The following is a 22492-nucleotide window of genomic DNA, read 5'->3' on the forward strand; positions in this document are numbered from 1 at the left end:
TTTTCAGGAAATCATCGATTCTCCTCTTAAAATTCTGATCTCTACTGCTGCTGACGGCAACTCATTCCACGGGTTATTCACCTTATTAGAAACATGAAACTGTCTTAATCTGAAACTTAGCCAATCTTTTCGAAATCTTGAGGGGACTGTTGCCGATTACCCAGTACCGGATTAACTAACTAGCAAAAGTAGCATATGCTACGGGTACCGCATTTTCAAGGACCCAGCGCTAATTGCATGCAAGCTATCAATTCCGATTCAATGATTCTACACTTGCTCTATTACTATAGTACTATATTGCCTTCAACGTTTATGAAAAAGCGATTTTAACCAATTATCACCTTTCTTTCGGAGATTTCTCACGTGACCTATGACAATTTTTGGTTTTTGCCATGATATTATGGTACACTATGTCACATGATGTAAACGACAGCGACCTTTTGTCATTGTTCACTCTGTTAATACCGCTACTTAGATTTTGTAATATAAGCTGTTGATATGGTCTTGGCTTGCCGCTTGCCAAATGATACCTTTTCATTTTCTGAAGTTTTTAAATGCATATTTCATTGAAATTTATTTCCATTGCAGGTAGCAATGAGCAGTAGAGCCGGAGATATTGGACGTCATTATGCTTCTGGAATGCAAAACGTAAAGTGAAGGAAGAAAAAGAAAGAAGAGACCAACTTGTGATATCAAAAACACGTAAGTTGACAGAATATTTTGATGTTCAATGTGGTGGTGCTATAACAGCTGAAGCTGGAAATACAGGAACAACTAGTACTAGTGCAGCAGAAGGCATCCAGCAACAGCCAGCATCTATTGAATGCGAAAGAACAAGAGAAAAGAACAAGCACTCTAATGATATTGGTGAATGGTTAAACATTCTAGATGATTGTGATCGTGAATATTGGATAGCCAAGGGAAGTAATGAATGGCAACATGCTAATAGTGACTTCTCTTCATCCATGCGATTGTATGACAATGAAAAGAAACCTCGGCACTGTCAGAAGTTTTATTTCACACATGTTCATAAACCTACAAACAAGCAACATGCAAGAAATTGGTTATGCTATTCAGAAAGCAAAGGAAACCTATTCTGTTTCCCATGCAAGGTTATGACTTCAGGATGTTCATTAAAGTTTACTGAAGAGGGGTTTAATGATTGGAAAAATGCAAGCTATCTATTACTTCGATATGAAGAAAGTTCCTCACACCGACAGGCTTTAATTTCATTGTTGATGAGCAAAAACAAAGATTTACGTGCGGATTCCCAACTTGTGAAAGAAATGGAGACTTAACAAAAGTATTGGCGCACACTTCTAGAACGAATAATTGAAGTATTGGATGACGTTTCAAATAACAATGATCAGAAGGCAAAGTGTCGACAACAGGCTCGTGGACTACTTTTAACCATGATGAAGTTGGAAACAAAAATAATGGTCATATTGTGGGATCAAGTATTAAAGCGTTTTCAAATTACCAGTGCTTCTTTGCAATCTTCTGGCCAAGACTTGAACACAGCTTGTGCACTCTATGAATCCTTGCATGGATATATTCAAGCTATGCGGTCTACTTTTTCAGACATTGAGTAAAAAGCCAAGGATCTGACTGAGTGTGAAAATTGTGAACAACAAACTCGAAGAGAACACAAGCGAAATCGCGAGTATGATGATTTCAGTGGTTCCAGCACTCTTAATCCACTTGTTGAATCTCAAACGCCTTCTCATAAGTTTAACAGCCGAACATTTCTTGCCATTTTTGATAGCTTGCTTTCTGCCGTGTCAAAACACCAGAAAGCTTATCACAAGTTGAATGGTGTATTTGGATTCCTTCGTCAATTACAGTCGTTTACACCTGAAGAGATTGTAAAGAGATAATCAAATCTTATCAAATCATATCCGGAAGATCTAGAAGATAGTATTGGTGAAGAATTTGTGCAGTTTGCTGAACTTCATAAAACTGATCTTGCTTCTCATATTAGCGCCAAACAAGACCTTGTAGAATTTTACCGTACTGACAATTCTTTGGAGTCTTGTTTTCCAAATGTAGAAATTGCCTTGCGCATATATTTGTCACTCATGGTTACCAACTGCAGTGGAGAACGCTCATTTTCAAAACTGAAAAGGATTAAAAATGAACTAAGGAGCACCATGGATCAAAACAGGTCGAACAATCTCACTCTAATGAGCGTTGAACATGAACTTCTGCATGAAATACACATTTCCAGTGTCATCAACAAATTTTCTCATGCTACATCCAGAAAATGTCACTTTAAAATTGTAGTTTTGTTACTTTTGACATTTGAAATTGATAAATACATGTAAGTAATACTATTACTGAAATGTCAGACATATTTATCGTATTATCTGGCTGTATAGCAAATGAAAAAATTTAATTACTTTACTATGCAAGTAAAAAAAGTTATGTGTATTTTTTTAATTTAGGGCCCCTTTATATCATATGCTACAGGCCCAGCACTAGCTTAATCCGGCTCTGCGATTGCCAAATATCTGCATTCAGAATATCACAACAAGGTTAGTTGCATTGTGTTTTTCTTTTTCTTGCTTGTTTGTTTGTTGTTTAGTGCAAAGCTACATAATGGGCTATCTTTTCTGTGGCCACCGCGGGTATTGAACATTTTTGCATTAAAATATTACTGCAATTTGCTAATATTTATTTATAAATTTAAACAAGCTGTATAATATAACTTCGATAGATAAATGCTCTTATGATAAAAGTTAATAGTGATTATTTATTAGTTTGTTTTAAAGCAAAGACACATTGGCCCATCTGTTGTGTTAACTGCGGGGAATCGAACTATTGATTTTAGCGTTGTAAGTGGTGGCCCCCAGTGGTAGAGCGGTGTGTTTGCGGAGTTACAACGCTAGAAACCGGGTTTCGATATCCATACTGGGAAGAGCACAGATAGCCCATGGTGCTGCTTTGTGCTTAACTTCAAACAAACAGTAAGTGGTGAACTTCTTAAAGAAAAAAGAGTGTGTGTGTGTGTGTTAAGAATGTGTAACGGACTGCATTTTTGAGTTTATAAGAGTTACGCCCCTGCCTGTAACATAAAAATGTGGAGACCACCGTAACCGAAACGTCGAGCCAATAGAAAATATAATATCTTAATAAATAAACATATATAATACTTTGATGAATTTTAAGCACAACTGTTTTCTTGTCCAGAAAAAATGCCAAAAAATTGTATTTATTTTACAGTTGCTTTGACACCTGGTGATTTATATGTCATTACTACCTTCTGTTAGTTCTGTGGTAAGCTTGACATTGCTGTGATGTTACGCAAGGAAGGAAGTGAAACTAATGGTCTTTAATTTTAAATTATATATGTTATAACGTTGCACTTCAGCCTAATATTGGTAATTTCTCTTTAAAGTCATTTCAAAGAACAACTTCAGTAGGTATATTTATGTACATATATATATATATATATGTATATGTGTGTGTGTAATTATTATTATTAGTAGTAATATTATGTATATATATATATATATATGTCTCATACTCATAGTACTTGTGTGTGTGTGTGTGTGTGTGTAATTATTATTATAATATGAGAATATACTATCTAACAGTAATACTGAATTTTCTAATTATTGCATTAGTTTCTGTAGGACAATGTAGTTACATAGTGTCATTTGTTATACACAGGTGCGATGATACAATTAATAAATCAGTTACATTTATGTATGGTTATTATGTTTCAACTTCAGCCAAGAAAATCAAAGTACTTCGCCAAACATATACTATGGACGTTAAGCTTTAGTTTAGGCTATATTATTATATGTCAAGTAAATTGAAACAAACAAACTAACAAAAAACAATCATTAAATGTATTTTGGGTTGCTGTTACTGTTGGTATTACTGCATGGTTCATAAGTATTGAATGATTTTAAGGAACAATTTGTACTTGCTATTCATAATCATAATATCTTGCACTTGAATTTTAGTGTATCTTCTAGCTTCCAAAGCACAGTGTTTATCAGGCATACATGATACATTATAGTTATACTAGTTGTAGTTTGGTTGTTTTGAATTTTCTGCAAAGCTACATGAGGGCTATCTGCACTAGCTGTCCCTAATTTAGCAGTGAAAGATTAGAGGGAAGGCAGCTAGTCATCATCATCCACCTCCAACTCTTGGGCTACTCTTTTATCAACGAATAGTGGGATTGACCATCACATTATAATGCCCCCACACCTAAAAGGGTGAGCATGTTTGGTGGGACAGGGATTCAAACTCGTGACCCTCAGATTGAGACTCAAGTGCCCTAACCACCTAGCCATGCCGGGCCACTAGTTATAGAGCAAACCATGGATATCAATATTTCTCATAAAAATTGATATATTCATGGTCATACCTTGAAGATTTAGTGTCAGGTATTTGATATGAGATCTATATATGCAAGTAATTACTTTTAAATTATTTTTTGCTTGGACATTTCATTTATATGTCTGAAATAGAGAATTTCCTAGACAGTATTTGTATTATAAGTCTAAGAAGCCATTTGGTAGATCTTTCTTTTATTTTAAGCCAGGGGAATTAAATTGAAGTTCACTACCAAGCCAGAAATTTTTACTCTATTTAGAATTTTACTTCAACAGTGGTAAGTTGTTAATGTTACTGGCATGTAGTTTTAGTGAAGCAACACTGGTGTATCTAGGATTTTGTCTAAGTGTTTTTGACAGGGCTGTTTTCAAGGTATCTTGAGAACTGCAAGTTTGGTAGGAGATAAGTATGGATTCCCCCACTTTTTCCAAAATTCTATGGGAAATTATGGAATTGATTTGAAGAATATGATATTAATCCCATAGTAGTAAGTAAAAATATTAAAAGTAGATAAAGCATCAGGGACATGCAAGGTTTTCCTCAATACTTTAATGGAGGTCAGAGTTCAGATATATGAGCCTCTTTGTTGTATTGTTGGTAGGTCAATAGCTAGTGAGCACATGCTTGAGCATTGAAGAACTGTTAATGTTACCACTATTTTTAGAGCAGGAGATAAGAATTGACCAGGAAATTATAGGTAAATTAATCTTACTTCTGTAGTGAGAAAAATTATTTAGAGTCTATAAAAGAAGCTTTGTAAAATTACACAATAGAGCATGAATGTTTAAATCAAACTGTGTGTAAAAAGTTAGTAGTGATTTGTTGCTTGTTTAATTTCAGCTTCGTTTGAAGAATCAGAAGTCTCTCCTTCACCCATAGCATAGTCCTATTTTCAGCTTTATTGATTATTTGGAATATAGTGGGGCATGGGACCATATCACATTTGCCTAGTTTGAACAGTAAGTTTTTTAATGAAGCAGAAAGGTGCATTCTGGTACATTTTAGAGGGTTAAAGTGACACAGTATGAAGACCCAAAATATAGTTGATTTAAAAATAAATAGAAAATATAAATTGTGATATAAAGTGCCATTAGTACCGACGATTAGAGGATTTTTTAAAATAGTTTTCCTTTTTAAAATCAGTTAGTGAAATATGATATAAAATAGAGTCCACATGCCTTACTAATTTGCTACCTTTTTTATAAGAATATAACTTGTTATCTACACCAGTGTTTCTCAACCTTTGCACTTCAAGGCCCACTTAGTTATTGGGCACAATAGTAAAGTCCTACTTATTCAGTTGATAACTCATTAGTTTAGGACAGTTATGGACCACCTGGCCTAGCCATGGCAGCCCATAACTGTGCATCTCACAGACCATTAGTAGGCTATAGTAGACAACGGAAAGGATATTAGCTTGCCATACTCAGACTTTCAAAAAGCTATTAATAAGGTGCTGTACAGGAGATTAAGATTAAGGGGTTAAAGAAAGACTAATTGGATGGTAGGGTTGGTGAGCGAGAGAAAGGAACAAAGTTTCTGTTAATGGACTCCAGTCAACCTGGATGTTTGTTGTAAACTAACATGACCTATGGATAACAATGCATCATGTGGTCTTTCCATGCTCTCCTTGCATGTCAAATCTTGGGAAGTGTAAAACTTTAAACCCACTCTTTATTTTTCAGGAAATTGTTAATTCCCCTATCAAGCTACTATGAAGTGTTGACCTCCATATTTGCTTATGGCAACTCATTTCATAAGCTAATCACCCTGTTAGTAAAATAACTATCTTTAGCTTGTTGGAAAAATAAAACTGTATTTTGCTTGTTGGAAAAAATAAAACTGTCTTTAGCTTGTTGAAAAAAAAAAATGATTCTAGTGGTTGTTCAAACAGTGAATAGGTGACATCAATGGACTGGATGGCTTTCTGTTGCCTTTCTTTTTACATTTTTCAACTCATTATTAAGTTCTGAAATTTTAGTAATATACATGTATTTGCAAAATTGAACAGAGTAAGAAATATTATGGCATTGGATTTTAAATTTAAGTAAAAAGATACTGCTATCTTAGATATTCCAAAGATGTAGCTAAACTCACCATGATATAAAATATTTTTTTAAATAATAACAGCTATATTTAGTCTGGAGCAATTAATATTTGTTGTATGTTGTTTTACATGAAGCAGTTGTTTGTTTTTATGACACTAAAATGTAGAAATACATTTACTGTGTGTGTCTTTAAGTAATAAAGACAAGTTTATATTCAGTAATATGTGGTGTGCATGAGTAATTTCATGTCTAAGCTAACTCTAATGTAAGGTTTGTTGAACTACTACACTAATATTATTGATATGTTTAATAACTTAAAAAAGTTGTTTTATGGTATGATTGAGATCATTAAAAGTCATTACAAAACTACAAACTGGTGAATGAACTTTAAAGCTTGTTTACCCAAGCAAAACTTATTTCAGTATACATAGAGTAATTAAATAATTTATGATAAACTGAAAATGCATCTAGTGAGACAAAATGTATACATTTAATAGTAAAGAAAAAAATCTTGAATCTTGCCCATTTTAGTTACTTTATATACCTATAATCAAACTCCCACTACATTTAGTTAGAAATAAATGCGACTGAATGTAATTGTTTTGTGTGTGTGAGAGATAAAAGTGCATTTTCATTGAAGACACTGTGGTTATCCAAATAATGTCACTATGTAATTTCCAAAAATACTTCTTTATTAAATGAATACTTGTTACAGATATAATCCATATTTGCTGAAGTGTGTAATTAAATATCATCTAGAAAATTTGGTTCAAATATATGGTATGATAAGTATGGTAAGTGATCTAGTCCAAGTTCTGTTTATTTGAGTGTCTTAATTTACATGATTTGTAATAAATACATTTTATATAAATGTTTATCATTAGCTTTATAGTAAACTTATATGAAACTCCTTATTCAACTTGAAATCAGTGCTATGTACTGATGTCACACATTTTAAAGTAACAAGAAATGTCTATTTGAGAAATTATGACAAAAGCCTGAAGTTATTCTTAAGTATATGAACTGCTTTCTTCTCAACTGTACTGTACGGTTTTAAAATGCAAAATTGTGAATATTAAGGAAACTTTGAAAAAGTATGTATAAATAATGCTATCAAATAAGTTCAGCTTTATTACCTTCATCACTGATGGTGGATGGAGGTTATGTTTCTACCCCTGTATGTGTCTTTCTCAGCAAGATTTCCCCAAAACAGCTCAATGGATTTGGACGAAAATTGGTATACATTTGGACTATGACCTGACTTAGGAGTGTTTAGTTTTTGGAGTTTAGTTTAGGTCACAGCAAGGTTATTAAAAAAAAATCCCTATCTGTTAACATGGGGACTTATTTTTCACACTATTTTTGCCCTATAACTCAGTCAAAAGTTATTGGTTTTTGATTGAACTTAGTGGACATATGTAGAATATTATTCCTCATTGTTCTACCAAAAATGGTCTGTGTCTGAAAACGACAAACATATGGACACATTTTTGTATTCTTTGAGAGACAAATATGATAAATGCTGTCGGGCAAAAGTATGTGCTCTACTTAGTGCCCTTCTTGTTATTAATTTTATTGGAATCCAAACCAATTTAGAGAATATTACTTTTTTCTTACGTAATTTGTCATCTTATTAATAACTTCTGATCAAAAGTAATCCCTGTTAATCAGAATTGTAAAATAATTTATGAATTAGCGATGCTGATTCAATATATAGTCTGAACTGACTATAATTGAGTGGAAGTGTGTAATGTTATGATTCAGTATATCAGAAATAAGACAATTTAAGGATAATAAAGGGTCTGATGGTCCATCTAGGCTATTAATTCCCTAAATTAAACTTATCAAACAAGCCCTTATCTTTCAAAAATATTTATCAAACCTTCCATTAAAACTTCCATAAGTTTACTGAATCCTTTACATCTGAATGCAATCCATTTCAAAGGCCAACTACCCTTTACAAAAATTAGACTGTTTTAGCCGGAGATGATACGTTACCAAAATTTATATTTGTGTTCCCAAGTCTTACCATTCCCATCATTAGGTACAAAATGAAGATGATGTATCAACACTATGACTTTTCTTAACAACTTTAAACACCTTAATTAAATCACCTTACTCTTTTTTTTTTCAAAAGAATATTTCAGAGATCTTTATCTGATCTTGTATGACAACTTTTCCATTCCACATACCACTTCCTTAGGTAACATAGCATAATGTTTAGGGACAACATGGTACATATTGGTTCATCTCGGCTGTCCCATCCTCTAAACTAAAACTATTATAAAAAACAAACAAACAAAAAAAACTGAGAGCCAGCCCTTATCATTCATATACTCATCAAGCCTTCTCTTAAACTCACTTAAATTTACTGCCTCTACAACATCCGAAAGCAACCCATTCCAAAAGCCAAATACCCTGTTAGAAAAATAAAATTGTCTTAGCTGAAGATGACTCCTACCCTGCTAAAATTTATATTTGTGTCCCCTAGTCTTACTATTCTCACTGTTAAGTATGAAAAAAATTATAATGAATCAACACTCTTAATTCTCTTGACACTTTGAAACACCTCAATTATATCCCCTCCAACTCTTAAAGAGAGAAAACAATTTGAAGAGATTTCAACCTCTCCTTGTATGACAACCCCTCCATACCAAGCACCATTCCTATAATCCTTTCCAACAATTCAATGACCTTCCTAAGGTAAGGAACCCAAGACTGAACACACTATTCCAAATGTGGCTTAACCAGTGACCTATAACCTCTTTAGACTTGTATTCAATATTTCTGTAGATGGCTTAAGAGACTGATCAACAATTACACCAAGATCCCTTTCTTTCATGACACCGTTAAGGTTATTCCCATCCAAATTATACTTATAATTCAAATTACGATAACCCACATGATTATCTTGCATTTATTATAATTAAAACCCATCTGTCATTTATTTGCCCAACTTACTAAATGATCTAAAGACTGAACACAATATTCCAAATGTAGCCTGACCAGTAACTTTCACAATAAAATGATATCCTCTATGATGAGACATCCCAGATGGACAAAGAGGTCTCTTGTTGTCCATAAGATTTATGTTAAGATAAGAAGCCAAAGGTTAAACACAGTACTCCAATTGAGGCTTAACAAGTGACCTATACAAGAAATGATAACCTCTTGAGACTTGTATTCATTATTTTTGTGAATACAACCTAATATCCTATTTGCCACATCACTAGCAATAGTACATTGCTTGAATTGCTTAAGAGACTGAACAACCAGAACACCAAGATTTGTTTTTACTATGACACTGTTAAGGTTATTGCCATCAAAGTTATAATTTAAATCATGATAACCCACTTGCATTACCTTGCATTTATTACAATTAAAATCCATCCATTTATTCATCAAACTCATCAAATTATCTAAATCATTTAGTAAAGCAGCAGCATCCTTGCAGCCATTGACACCAATTACTTTATATCAACAACTTTTTGACCATTTCTTTATTTATGTCATTGATGCAAATCAAAAAGAGCAAAGGCCCTAACACAATCTCAAAGAATCTCACTCATGACATTAATATTTTTTTATAATTTAGTTATTTGAATGGGACAGTCTAAATGGACCAGTAGTTCACTTGTGGTCGTTACATTTTGTCACATTGACTGAACTCCATATATAACAACCCACTACTTTCTTCCATCCAGCTATATTTGTATCCAAAAATCTATCTTATTCTACACATACCTATAATAATTTTATAAAAAGTATTTTATGTGACACTTGTCAAATGCTTTCTGAAAATCCAGATATGTCAAATCCACCCACAACCTTACCCTAATTTACTTAAACAGGAACTTCTTCAAAGAATGTTTCAAGTTTTAGTAAGGCAAGATTTTCCCATAGTGAAATTATGTTGATTGTCCAACAAAATTTTAAATAAAGAAAACTAGCACCCATAGTAATTAAAGTGCATCAAATTATCAGTTTGGTATTTTCACTAATATGGTACATGTATTTTCAGTTTTTCAGTCATCTTTAACTAAAACTAACAGTGATAAATAAACACTCATTGTAAAAGATAAATTATTGGGATTGATAAAATAAGATAAATATTTAAAGCACTTAAAACACCATTTTCTTAGTTTACAGGAAAACTGTGTAAGCCTTGTATTTTATGTTCCCGGATTTTATTTTATTTAATGTTTTTGGCATCATTTGAAATGCATTCTAATTAATCTTAAAATCTTACCAATAGAGAAAAATTAACATTTTTGTTATTCAGTATTTTTTAATTTGATGTTAACTATTTTAGAATTGGAATGATGACATCAATTTTGGAAGCTTTTGTGCCTCTACTGGGTGTTTTAGGAAAACCAGATTCTTGTACTAGACCAGAAAACCTACAGTTGTTAGCTGATGATTTTAAACCACCGACTTCTTTATCATTGAAAGCAACTTCAGTTAGACAACAAAGAAATGATGCAGATGCAACTAAAACCACTATTATAAAACAAACAATTAGAAGTTCTGCAAATTATGTTGACAATGTCAAAAGTAAGAACAATGTGTTTAGTGGTCAACAGATTGTGCTGGACATACCTTCTTCACTTAGTCTGAAAGAAAAGCAAAAGTTGAAGAAAAAAATTGTGGATAATGGTGGTCAGTTGTCATACATTCTTACAAACAAGGTGAGTTGCTTTAGGTTAATTACTGTATGTCGTTTTAGAGGGATTATTTAATTTATGACTGAAAAAAATTTTCTGTCCCAAAACAACAGGAGAGTAAATAGTCATGATCATTGTTAGGACTTGTGACAATAAAATTAAAGTTATGTTTTATGATTCATTGTGTAAATATTTTAACAGTTATTTTGAACATCACATATTATTAAAGATCAATTTTTGTACCAAGTTTATAAGAAAGAGAAGAAAAGCCCTCATCAGCATGAAAACCTACAATGAAGTAGTGAATGTGAAATGTGTAGCATAGGAAAATATAATTACATTTTTTTGCAGTTTCTTAATTGATTAAAGTAGAGTTAATATAAAGTTTGCCTGGCTGTCAAAAGGGTAAGATGGGGATTCATATGATGTGTTTTCTTTATGGGCTTGCACTTCATAATACTATCACATGTTGTTCAGTTTGAAAAGGATCAGATTTTTTGCAACTTTTAATCATTGAATTTTAAGATAATAGGCTAGATTTTAGATTATGGGTATAATTTTCTTTTATTGTTACATTATACAAAACTTTAGTTGAGAGAACATGTTTTTTTTCTCTTTAGAGTAGTGTTCTTATCTAAATACAATATTTCAATTGAGAAAATGTCCACTTTTCTGTATTTAGAGTACTAGTGTTGTTATTTCATTGCAAAAATGTTTATTTTTTTCTATTTAAAATGATGTTATTATTTGGATTGAATATCCTATAGTAATTAAAATAATACTATGTTTTATCTGTTTAGAGTGATGTTATCGATATTCTAGAATAAAGATGAGAGGATAATTTCTATTTCTTCTCAGACAAAACCACACCTCTTCACACAGTTATGCTATCTTTCCCACACATCTGCCTTAGACATTTACATGTCTCTAACCTTTAGTGAACTTCCGCCTAATCTCTGGAGAATTATTGTGAATCGTGCAAAAGCCTTCCACCAATAATGTTTTTTTTTTTTCAATTTAATGAGATTTGCAATGTTTAAGGAACTTAATTCCCTTCATTATTTCTGCAAACTATGAACTAGCTAGTTCATGTAACATCTTTTAATACTTGTGTGAATGAACAATATCTTCACACAGGGTATGTATCAATTATGGCTTATGGAGGCACGTTAACTGAGGATATGATGCATAAGGCAGTGGGTTCCCTTATGCAACCAGGACCTTTAGTTCTATTCCATTCTTCAGGTGTTCCTTCCCCTTGTTTTGATGGGAGAATGAGGAGGAGGATGAATTTAATTGTTTATTTCCTCCTCCTTGTTATGCTTTAGGAACTTTTCTCCCTGTTGAACAGAACCTTCAAACTTTCTTCATTATCAAGACTTAATTTCACAGTTATGTATCATTCTTCTCTTTCCCCTGTGTGATATGATTCTTCTTGCTCCCTACTTCTTAATCCTAATCCTAACTACTTTTTATTTTACTTTTTCTAATATTAGCATTCAAGCTGATTTCTTCCTTCACCAACTATACCTCACCTTCCTTGTCTTTCTGTCTCTAATATCCTAGATTTCATTCATTCTGAATTCCCTTTCTTGATGTGTGAATTTGGAATCTCTCTCACCTGTTTGGCATCAGTTTTGCCTTCCAGTGCCCAGTACTTTCGTCTTTGCCTGATCCTTCTTACCATATTTCTTTATCTGTTCTCTCTACATCTCAAATCTGAGGCACTCCCTTATACCACAGAGGAGGGCTGCAGATAGTTCTCATTCCCTTGTCTTCACCACTGTGGCTGTTCCACTTTTTCTACCATTTCTCTGTTCACTTGGATCTTTGTTGCTAAAAATATTTGGATAGGGATACTCTCTTTTTTCCATGTTTGACTTCTTTCTTCCTTTCTATGAGATCTTTGCTGAGCTCCTTTTCTTTGCCCTAAAGATTTTGGGGGTATTTCTGATTTTTATTGAATTATGAGCTGAGACTACTCATCTTCAATCCTTACTTTTCTTTTTAGTTTCCACATTGTCCTAAACTTAGCCCTCCACTACTCTGCACTTTGAACTAGTCTCTTGTTTCCTGTCTTTCAATTCCCACTTCCCATCTTTCCTATTCTACCCATCTGACTTCTACCTGATGTCTGACTTGTCAAGCTTATCAGTGACAACTAAGTTAAGTCAGTTCTGTGGGTGCCTGTCATGGCATGTGCAACTGTGTCACAGAGGGATTACTTTACTTCCTATCCATGGAGTTTCTCTGAAATTCTCTTCCCTTTCCCCTCTCAGCCCTCATTCCTTTTCATTTACACCTCCATCCAATCCCATCTATCTTCAACATCTTGAGAAAGTGGTGTTTGTCAACACTTACAAATTTTTTCCACAAATTACATTCAGTATCTTGTTCACCAGGGAGTGTTTTTCAATTTCTTTCTCAGCTCTGCTCAGCCTTCTCCCATCTGTCATAGGCCATGGAACTACTAGTCACCAGAATTTGTGCCTATCCATCCTACTTATATTGCATGTGTGTTTTTTTTGCTTTTGGAGACCATGGCTTTACAGGTTCTACTTATCTCTTTGGGTTGTGCAAATATGTTCCTCCTCCAATGGTCCTTGCACAACTACTGGAACCACTTGTGGAAACCTTTAAACTCAGTGGTTCTCCTGTACTATCTACTTTTCCAGGATCTATATTGGTGAATGGACTGATCCAATATCACCATCAATGTTCCATTATCTTCACCCAAACTGGACCTGCCCCTCTTCACCAATGCTTCCTACTGTGGTTGGGGAGCATCTCTGAACAACAATTTCACATTGGTCTCAGGAACCCAAGATAAGTCCTTTCTACATATCAGTGCACTCGAACTTCTGGTAGTCATGGATCATTTCATTATGATCCATTCCAACAACTCTAAGGTTGTTTCCTATATCAACTGCCAAGGGGGTACCCAGTCCAGTCTTTTTGCTTTCAAACCTTTGACCTTCTTTATTGAGCCAATTCTGAACAGTTTCCTCTTATTGTCATGTACCAGGCACTATGAACCTGGTTGTGGACCTCTTATTTAGGCTGGACTATGTTCTGCCCATGGAATGGTCCTTTCACTTCCAACTTGGGTGGGCTCTCTCTTGGGGACTCCACTCATCTATGCCTTGCTACCCCTTTCAATTCCTCTGGGCATACCCTGTTCAGATGAGTTGAGGCAAATATGCACAAACAATCCATGCCTTCTTCTTGCAGCTAATGTCTGTTCAGTTGAGTCGAGGTGTTCACGCACCATACTACTCACTATGACATGACAACTGTGCTCTCCTCCTACAGCTGGTGTTGGTCTGAACATGCCCCATCATGTTACACGTATTGGCTCTCTTGTGTGCAAGTAGTCAGATGGCTATGTTCTTATTCCACCCATCCCTGCAACACATGTGGCTTGTTTGTCTCTTCTTCCCTGGCAAAGAGTGTACTCTGGAAGAGATGAGATGCAGTTTCCCATGGATGTGCCCTTGTGGAGCATCTGCCATCAGATGTCACACTTCATGGGCTTCTTTTGTGAGCTTTCTGAAAGGAATTAATTCAGATAAATCTTTGCACTGGCACCTCCACCACTTCAGTGTGGGATTCTAGCTTAACTATGCGCAGAGGTATGGTATCGTCTCGGAAATTTACATTTTACTTACCTGAAAATGTATTTCTGATAGATACTCACCTCTGCAAACACATTCCTACCAGTTCTCTCCACTTATGGTGCACCTTAGTATTCCTGGCCTTGTAAAAGAATGAATTTTCATGAGTGTAAATGCATATAGGGAGTTAGTACATAAGGAGTTGTGTCACCCTCCTATTGGTGGAGGGCTTTTGCTGCATAATGATGTCATCATGCAGTAATACAATTCACAAAAATTCTCATGAGATTAGGTGGAAGTTCACTAAAGAATAGTGTAATGCAAATCTCTGAAGCAGATGTGTGTGAAGGATTGCTTAACTGCACAGAGGTGAGTATCTACAAGAAATACATTTTCCTGTAAGAAAATTAACTCATCTTATTTGCAGATGAGAGTATATATTTTTTAGAGTGTTGATGTTATCATACTTAAGATCCCATACAAGAGAACTGTATTTTCATTTTAGAGTGTTGCTGTTTTTCATATCAAAAGCCTGACAAACATTTCCACCAATGCTTAAAAAGTAGTGCTACAATTGGAGGCATGGGTTTTCCTCTTCCACTATATTCAATTATAGCATACAAATCATATATTTGATGCAGAGGTACCTTTGTTATGCATGATATTTAATGTCACTTTTGTATAGCATTGGCTTAACATAATTTGTTTCTAACCTCTTTGCTCCTCTGAGACTTCATTCATGGCATTAAGGTTGTAAAATAACAAAGGCTACCAAATTTGGACTGTTTATCTGATTTCATAACCATTTATACTCAGTCTTTGGTTTGGGGTTTTACCCAAGTTTTTTACCAAATTTAATTTCCTCGCAATAAATTTTGATACAAAATAGACTGACAGCTGAGCCTTACTAATGTTATGATAAGAGCAGATGGGGATAATGCAAATAGATAAAAGATTCTATTGAGAGTATACTTTATTTTTTTCTGTTTGGAGTGATAATGTGTCCCACACTATCCTAAGTAAATTAATGCTTTATTTAGAGTAATATTGTTATCTATAATAATACCATAGTTGACAAAATGTTTTTGTGCTTAGAGTGACATTATTATTATACATATTCATGATCCTAGATGTGACTTGGATTTAATTTTTTTCTTGTTTAGAGTCATTTTGTTATTCATATACAAGACTCCAGTCAAAAGAATCAAGTCAGGGAAAGACTAAATAAAGCTTTGAAGTACAACATACCTGTTGTTACTGAGGATTTCATTGATGCATGTTTACAAGCCAACAGAGTAGTTGATCCACAGCCTTTCTTATTCACTAGGAAAGCTCAAGGAGAGGCATTTCACAGAGGAAAAATTACAGGTACTCTAAGTTTACTTAGAAAGTTTATTAAACAACTGTAATGCAAATAAAATTGGTCACTTAGGCATGAAGAATCTTAAGTTTGTTGTATGTATTTCCAGTAAGATATTTACACTAGTTTCCAGAAGTTCAACCTAAAATACAAATAATGACAAAATGATGCAAGATTTATTCACCAGATTTGGATTATTTGTCCATGTCTGTGTGATACAACTTATAACAAAACAAGTATAAATACAATTTAATGAGTGAGAAAAGCAAGAACCTCTGAAATGATATTCAGTTAGAAGTTATACACAACACACAATGTCTGCATATTTTTTATTAGATGATCTATGAGAGCAGAAGGCACAAGAGTCCATTGACATATCAGAGCAGTTTTCATATCATGGAGGGGTTATGGGGAGGCAACATGACTTCCTAGAGTACACCAAGCATGCTGTATGGAATGGATGTCAGGAGAACATTCTGACCAATTCATACAGGTGATGGTGTGGTCTTGCAGATAACACATGCTTTGTGTGGATGATCATTAGTATTTATTAAAAGGAAGTTATCTCCTCTTGAACCTGCATATTGTCTAATATAGAGATCAAGGATTTCATCCCTGTATCTCTGGCCAGTCAAAAATACCACCCTCAAAGAAATGCATGCCCATCTATGGAAATTTGAGCCTAGGCTGTCAAACCTCCACCACTATAGGAATATCTTATGATGTGCATGGGTTGTTTGCATATTTCACATTTCCTTCAGATGAGTCACACTGTAAACTGACTCCTGGCCCAAGTGTAAAAAAAACATGCCTCCACTGGTAGGTGTCAAGACCACTTCAGTTGTTCCTGTTTGTGTTTATGGATTAAGAGAATATACATCATTGGTCATCTTGCATAGAGCCATCTTTCATGTAACCTGTCACATAAGTTTATAAAAGCTGATACCAATCTTTCTGTTGCCATGCAGAGATCCAAAGACAGTTGGTTTGGTGTAGAAGATTTGTTTCATTGGGCTAAAAGTGAGATAACTGTTATGTGCTGGATTTATGACCCATGGTCAACCTTGTACTGGTCTTCAAGCAGTATCTCCATACAGCTTGCACTCATTTATTTAGCCATTTGGGTCTGTGACTGCTCAGCTTCAAGCTTACCAATAGCTCTCCATCTTAAGGAATATTTCAGACAATAATGGTTATACATTTTGTGTAAATGACTGTTACATGGCTGTCCTGCCAGAGTCAGAACTGAAATGAATGAGGGTCTGCATCCATGTGTCTTTCTAGAGATGCTAATTTACATATTTTGATGGGAACCTACTTTACATATTTCTTGTTGCACATTGTGGTCTGAATCTGGTGCTTCAGTCTTGCACCTTTGTGGACTTGTATGCATTTTTATATTAATTACTTGACTTTTGGAAGCCACTGATAGTATATATATTATGAGCAAGTCAATAATGCATATGCTATAGGACACATTATTAAAAAGACAGCATATTATCTGGTAGGCAATAGTGTATTTTTACATTTTATCAGTAAGCAACAATGTTTGTGCCACAGTAGAGTTAGAGAACAGTGTATGTTCTATATGACATATTATCTGTAAGACAACAACATATGTGCTTCATTACGTATCGACAGTAAGACAGCAGTGTTTGTACAGAAGTGCAAATTATCAACAGTGTATATATTACAGAGCATTATATCAGTAATTCAACAAAATTTATGGTACAGAATACACCATCTGTAATAGAATATTGCATATGTTTGTCACTTTCTCGGTAAGATAGCAGCATATGTGCTATAGTACATATTGCTAGTAAAACAACAATGTATGTATATTAGTATTAATTAAACCCAAAGTATGCTCTACCAGTATTACCAGTGTTGTATAACTAGTAAGATAATACTTCTTGTGTTACAGTACATATTAGGAACAGTATATGTGCCACAATGCACATTACAGTAAGTCATCTGTGTATGTGCTACAGGATGCACCACCTTTAAGGCAACAATGTGCAAGTTACTAAATTTCCCTGTAAAATATCAAATTATAGATAGAGATGTGTGATTATCTTGATTCAATTACATATATGCATTAATTACATCGATTAGTATCGTGTAAAATGACTGATTAATCAAAATTACAAGTAAATTGATTTAATGGCATGAAAATAACCAACTAATTGAAATTAATGTTACTAGTTATTACTTCCTTTGATTTTTTTCAACTGTCCAACTAATCAAAATATTGCCATTATGATTTCTCCTTATTATTTTTGATTAATTCAAGGTTGTTGAGCTTAATCAATTAGTGTTACAACTTGCAAAAATAATCAACTAATCAAAATTATTCTTTCCAGTTATTACTATTTTTGATTATTCCAACTATTTAAATTTCATGAGCCCAACAATTAACCAGTCAGTAAATCTAGCAACAGATAATGTTTGAGACTGATACCAAATATCTGGTCATTTGGCCAAACTACCAAATATATGTTCATTGAGTATTTAATATATTTATTTCTGCAAACAATTTTATTAGCTTCAAAGAACACTAGGACAAATATAAAAGTAAATTTGAAATTTTGGGAAACAAAATAAAAATAAATTACAGATTTGTGGAATACAATAACAATACTTTAACAAAGAATTATATAATAATTTAGATGAATACTCACACTGTAGTTAGATGTATAAAGTGTGTACAAGGGTCAGTAATAATTTTCTACATAAACAAAATAGTTTTATAAAATGTCTATTCCTGACTGGACATGTTCAATGCTTCTTTAAAATTTAACCTGTAGCATGCTTTACGAGGTGTTGTTTTGACATTAATCAGTTAACTAGACATGCACAGACCTTTCATTTTATTTCTTAGACTCTGTCTTAGTTGATGATTGTTACTATCAGTAGCATGAACAGTGATTCAGTGATAACCGTTGTCTGCTGTGTATTAAAAGTGGTTTCAAATGCAGAGAGCCTTGGTATTACTTTGTTGATTTTTAAGTGAAATGAGAACTGTGTAGCATATTAATTTTATGTGGTGGCACAAAGAAAGCAGCTTCTTCTTCTTCCCCAGTGTATATACTGAAAAGTAAGCGTGTTCAAGATTAGGATTAGTTACAAAACTTTCAAGGTATGCTGGATCTAACATTGAAGATTAAGGCATGGCCTCAAGTTCCAGGGTGCTTGCCAAACTTCAAACCATTCAGGAATGTCACCAAAAAACAAAACTGTAGGACATAAGCTATAATTATGTTAAAGAGTTAAACTATATAATCAGTGTGTAGCATCAACAACTGTTTTCAATCGCTATTGATGAAAGGTTTGTTTTTTGAAGATAAACCACAATAAGGTTATCAAGAAGAATGCCTAACAGATATATATATATATATATATGTTGCTTGGACTTCAAATATCAAAACCATTTACTTTATCAGATATCTAGTCAAGTTCAACAAACAACAGTTACAGTAGTTTCACAGTACAAGTGATTATTCTTTCTCCTTACACTACTGTTAAACTTTGCTTTAAAAACATCCTCTAACGTGACATCCCAAATTTGTTTCATAAGGTGACTGCTAATGGTTGGTATTTGGTATGGCTTTGTGTTATAAGGTAGTTGCTTAAAGCCATAAAACTGGTCTGTTTAACTTATGTGTATATGGGAGTGGCCCTTTCACTCGTGTTACAACTTTTACAGTATTAACTTAAAATTTTATCAAACAACTTTATTATCAGTGTATGTAAAGATATTTGGTATGAAAAAAATAGCTTATAACTCAAATGTTTATATTATTAATGTTTTAATCTCTTAATTTGAAAAAGATATATTTTATAACAAATTGTAAATCTGTAATGTAACATGTTTGAGCTCTATTTTCTCCACTTCAGATTTTACTAACTTCAAAAACAGGCTGTTGCAGTTGAAACCAATTAGGAGTACAAAGTTAACATAAATCCAAGCAATGATCTAAAACTTTCACCTCCTACTTCCTTTATTTTCTGTAATATAAATATATTTATCAAACCCACTAGAGAAGCCCCTCCGACTCTCTCAAATTGTCATGTTTGATTGCTAATCAATTTTACATGGCTGATGCACATGCTTACAACCAATAAAAGCAGAGATTTCCTATTCATAAAGGCTTATTAGTTACTTGATTTTTGCACCTATAGAACAACAGTTTCTGATAGATCTTTTTTTTTGTGTATGTGCCTGCTATCATGTTCCTGCTTCAATATGTAATGAAATTTTTTATCCTATTTATAGCTTACTTAGATATTCAGATAAATTGTAGTAGTTTTATAAATTCTATTCTAGCTACTGATATATATATATATTTGTTTTAAAATGTCACACAAATTCCTTTTTTGGACACCCAGGTTTGCAATACTCAATGAGGCTTATCTTCAGTTTTTACTCAAATACAAACAAACTGTAGGAAGCAGTAAATACTACAGATTCTTGTTTTTATGTATATACTTCCTTTATTGTAATATTTATTTATTTTTCCTAAGTAAAATAAAAAATTACATACTTATCAGCTTTGCCTAATGTAAAGTTTTTTTTTTATATGTATCATGAACCACGACAGTGGTTCAAAATAAGAACTGCCCAGGAAATTACACAAGTTCTAATAGAACATGTGGGCAAAAACCTTCTTAAAAAGCAGACTTGTTCTTGAAACAACACCCAAGACCTTCTATCTCAATTGCTAAGGCTGCTAAAATATTGATAATAGTAAAAAAGTTGATTTTTATGAGTTAGTCAAAATTCAATTCATCCATTTGTTCTTCATATTATTATTATTCATATTATTCTTGTTTCACAAGCCTACAGAAAAATTTGCTATGAATATTTTATTCAAACCTAAACAAATTTATTTAACTCGTTTGCAGATCATAGGGCTATTTTTATGTTCATGCTTGAAGGAGGAGAGATTTTATCAGTTTTTCATTGCTACTGGCCAAGTTTCTCTTCAAAACCATTCAAGCACAGAAGCCTACTACAGCAAAAGCAGCTATGTATACTCTGCCAAAATCTATGCACAGCTACTAAAAAAACTCATGTGAAGGTTGTAGGGCTATTTTAATGTTGATTCTTGAAAGTTAAGATTTCAACCCTCTAAGTTTCTTCTTTGCTACCAACATATGCTCTTCGAAGCCATTCAAGCATCGCAGAAATTTAATAGCCATTTATGCATCATTATGCTAGTCAGAAATGCACCATTTTATACTAGTCAGAACTACTTCATTTTATTAAAGTAAGCAATGTGTGTATTTGTAACAGTGTCTCCAGCCTTGTTTTATTGATTATAGTTTACAAGCTGCTACAGAAAAAATGGCTACGAATATTTTACCAAAAACTGGATAATTAATGAATAATTATAATTATAAATAACTAGTAGCTACTTAATTGCAATATAAATAGCCAATATTTAATGTTACATTATGCAGTATGTATAGCTACAAATTCAAATATACCTATACACTGTATACTATAGCTATGTAAAGAACTATAGTACTTTATGTTAATACAAATATCAAATAGCTATAAATGTATCCACAAATTCACACACAATTTATATATTGTGTGCTGTACAATGTGCTGTATGGGGGAAATATAGCTAGCTATAAAAACCTACTTGTACAGCTAGCTAACTTTGCAACTCAGCTATATAGTAATGGAGCCAGAAACAGAAAAGATCCATGGCTGCACACATGCATCATAACTATGTATACATGCATTGTTTACAAACATGCAGCCTAGTTATATCTTGTTATTTTATTTACTACTGTCTTCTGTAGTCTGGTCAGTTTGTTCTGTGGATCTTCAGCAAAACATTTCTGAAACAATACCTAAAGGATTAACTATAATTGACTACAACATGCATGCAAACACGTGATACATTGATAATTGAGTTATATGCATAAAATGTAAACTATACTATTGTCCACAAAATGGACATTAAAAAGTTAACAAACTAGTTGGTTAAAAAATAGAAATTTAAAAAGAAGTAATAGGGATTGCAAAAAATAAACATACATATGTCAATCTGTCATGCATTGTATTTCTATTGCACTGCACATTGAATGCCTAGGCATATGTAAGGGGTTGTATGGATATACACAGCATGGTCACAAGTAAATAGACACCACCTTTTCAGAAAAAATGAAATTTTTCAGTCATATTCACATGAATTGATATATTTATAATTTAATTAATATCTAGTAGATCTTCCTTTTGCTTCGTGGAGTTTGTTGAGTATTTGGGGCATCTTGTCAATTTTAGATTGTGGGATTTTGGCCCACACTTGCTTCAAAACTTGGAGTAGATCGCTCTTCGAAGTTGGTTTTTGTGGTTATTTCTTGACTTGTCGGTTGGGTATAGCCCAGAGGTTTTCGATGGGGTTCATGTCAGGAGATTGGCTCAGCCAGGGCAACTTCTGG

General features: G+C 33.4%; 1 protein-coding gene across 1 annotated transcript in view; it reads left to right on the plus strand.

Annotated features, from left to right (window-relative positions):
* Positions 1-2867: 2867 nt before the first annotated feature.
* LOC106457063 overlaps positions 2868-22492 on the plus strand; it is a 60458-nt gene continuing 40833 nt past the window's right edge. The window contains exons 1-3 of the mRNA XM_022382882.1: positions 2868-2966; positions 10711-11086; positions 15840-16044. Coding sequence (XP_022238590.1) covers positions 10718-11086; positions 15840-16044 — 574 coding nt within the window. The 5' untranslated portion in view covers positions 2868-2966; positions 10711-10717. The remainder of the gene's footprint in view (positions 2967-10710; positions 11087-15839; positions 16045-22492) is intronic.

The sequence above is a fragment of the Limulus polyphemus genome, unplaced genomic scaffold (assembly GCF_000517525.1).
Source record: "Limulus polyphemus unplaced genomic scaffold, Limulus_polyphemus-2.1.2 Scaffold288, whole genome shotgun sequence".
NCBI classification, from domain to species: domain Eukaryota; kingdom Metazoa; phylum Arthropoda; class Merostomata; order Xiphosura; family Limulidae; genus Limulus; species Limulus polyphemus.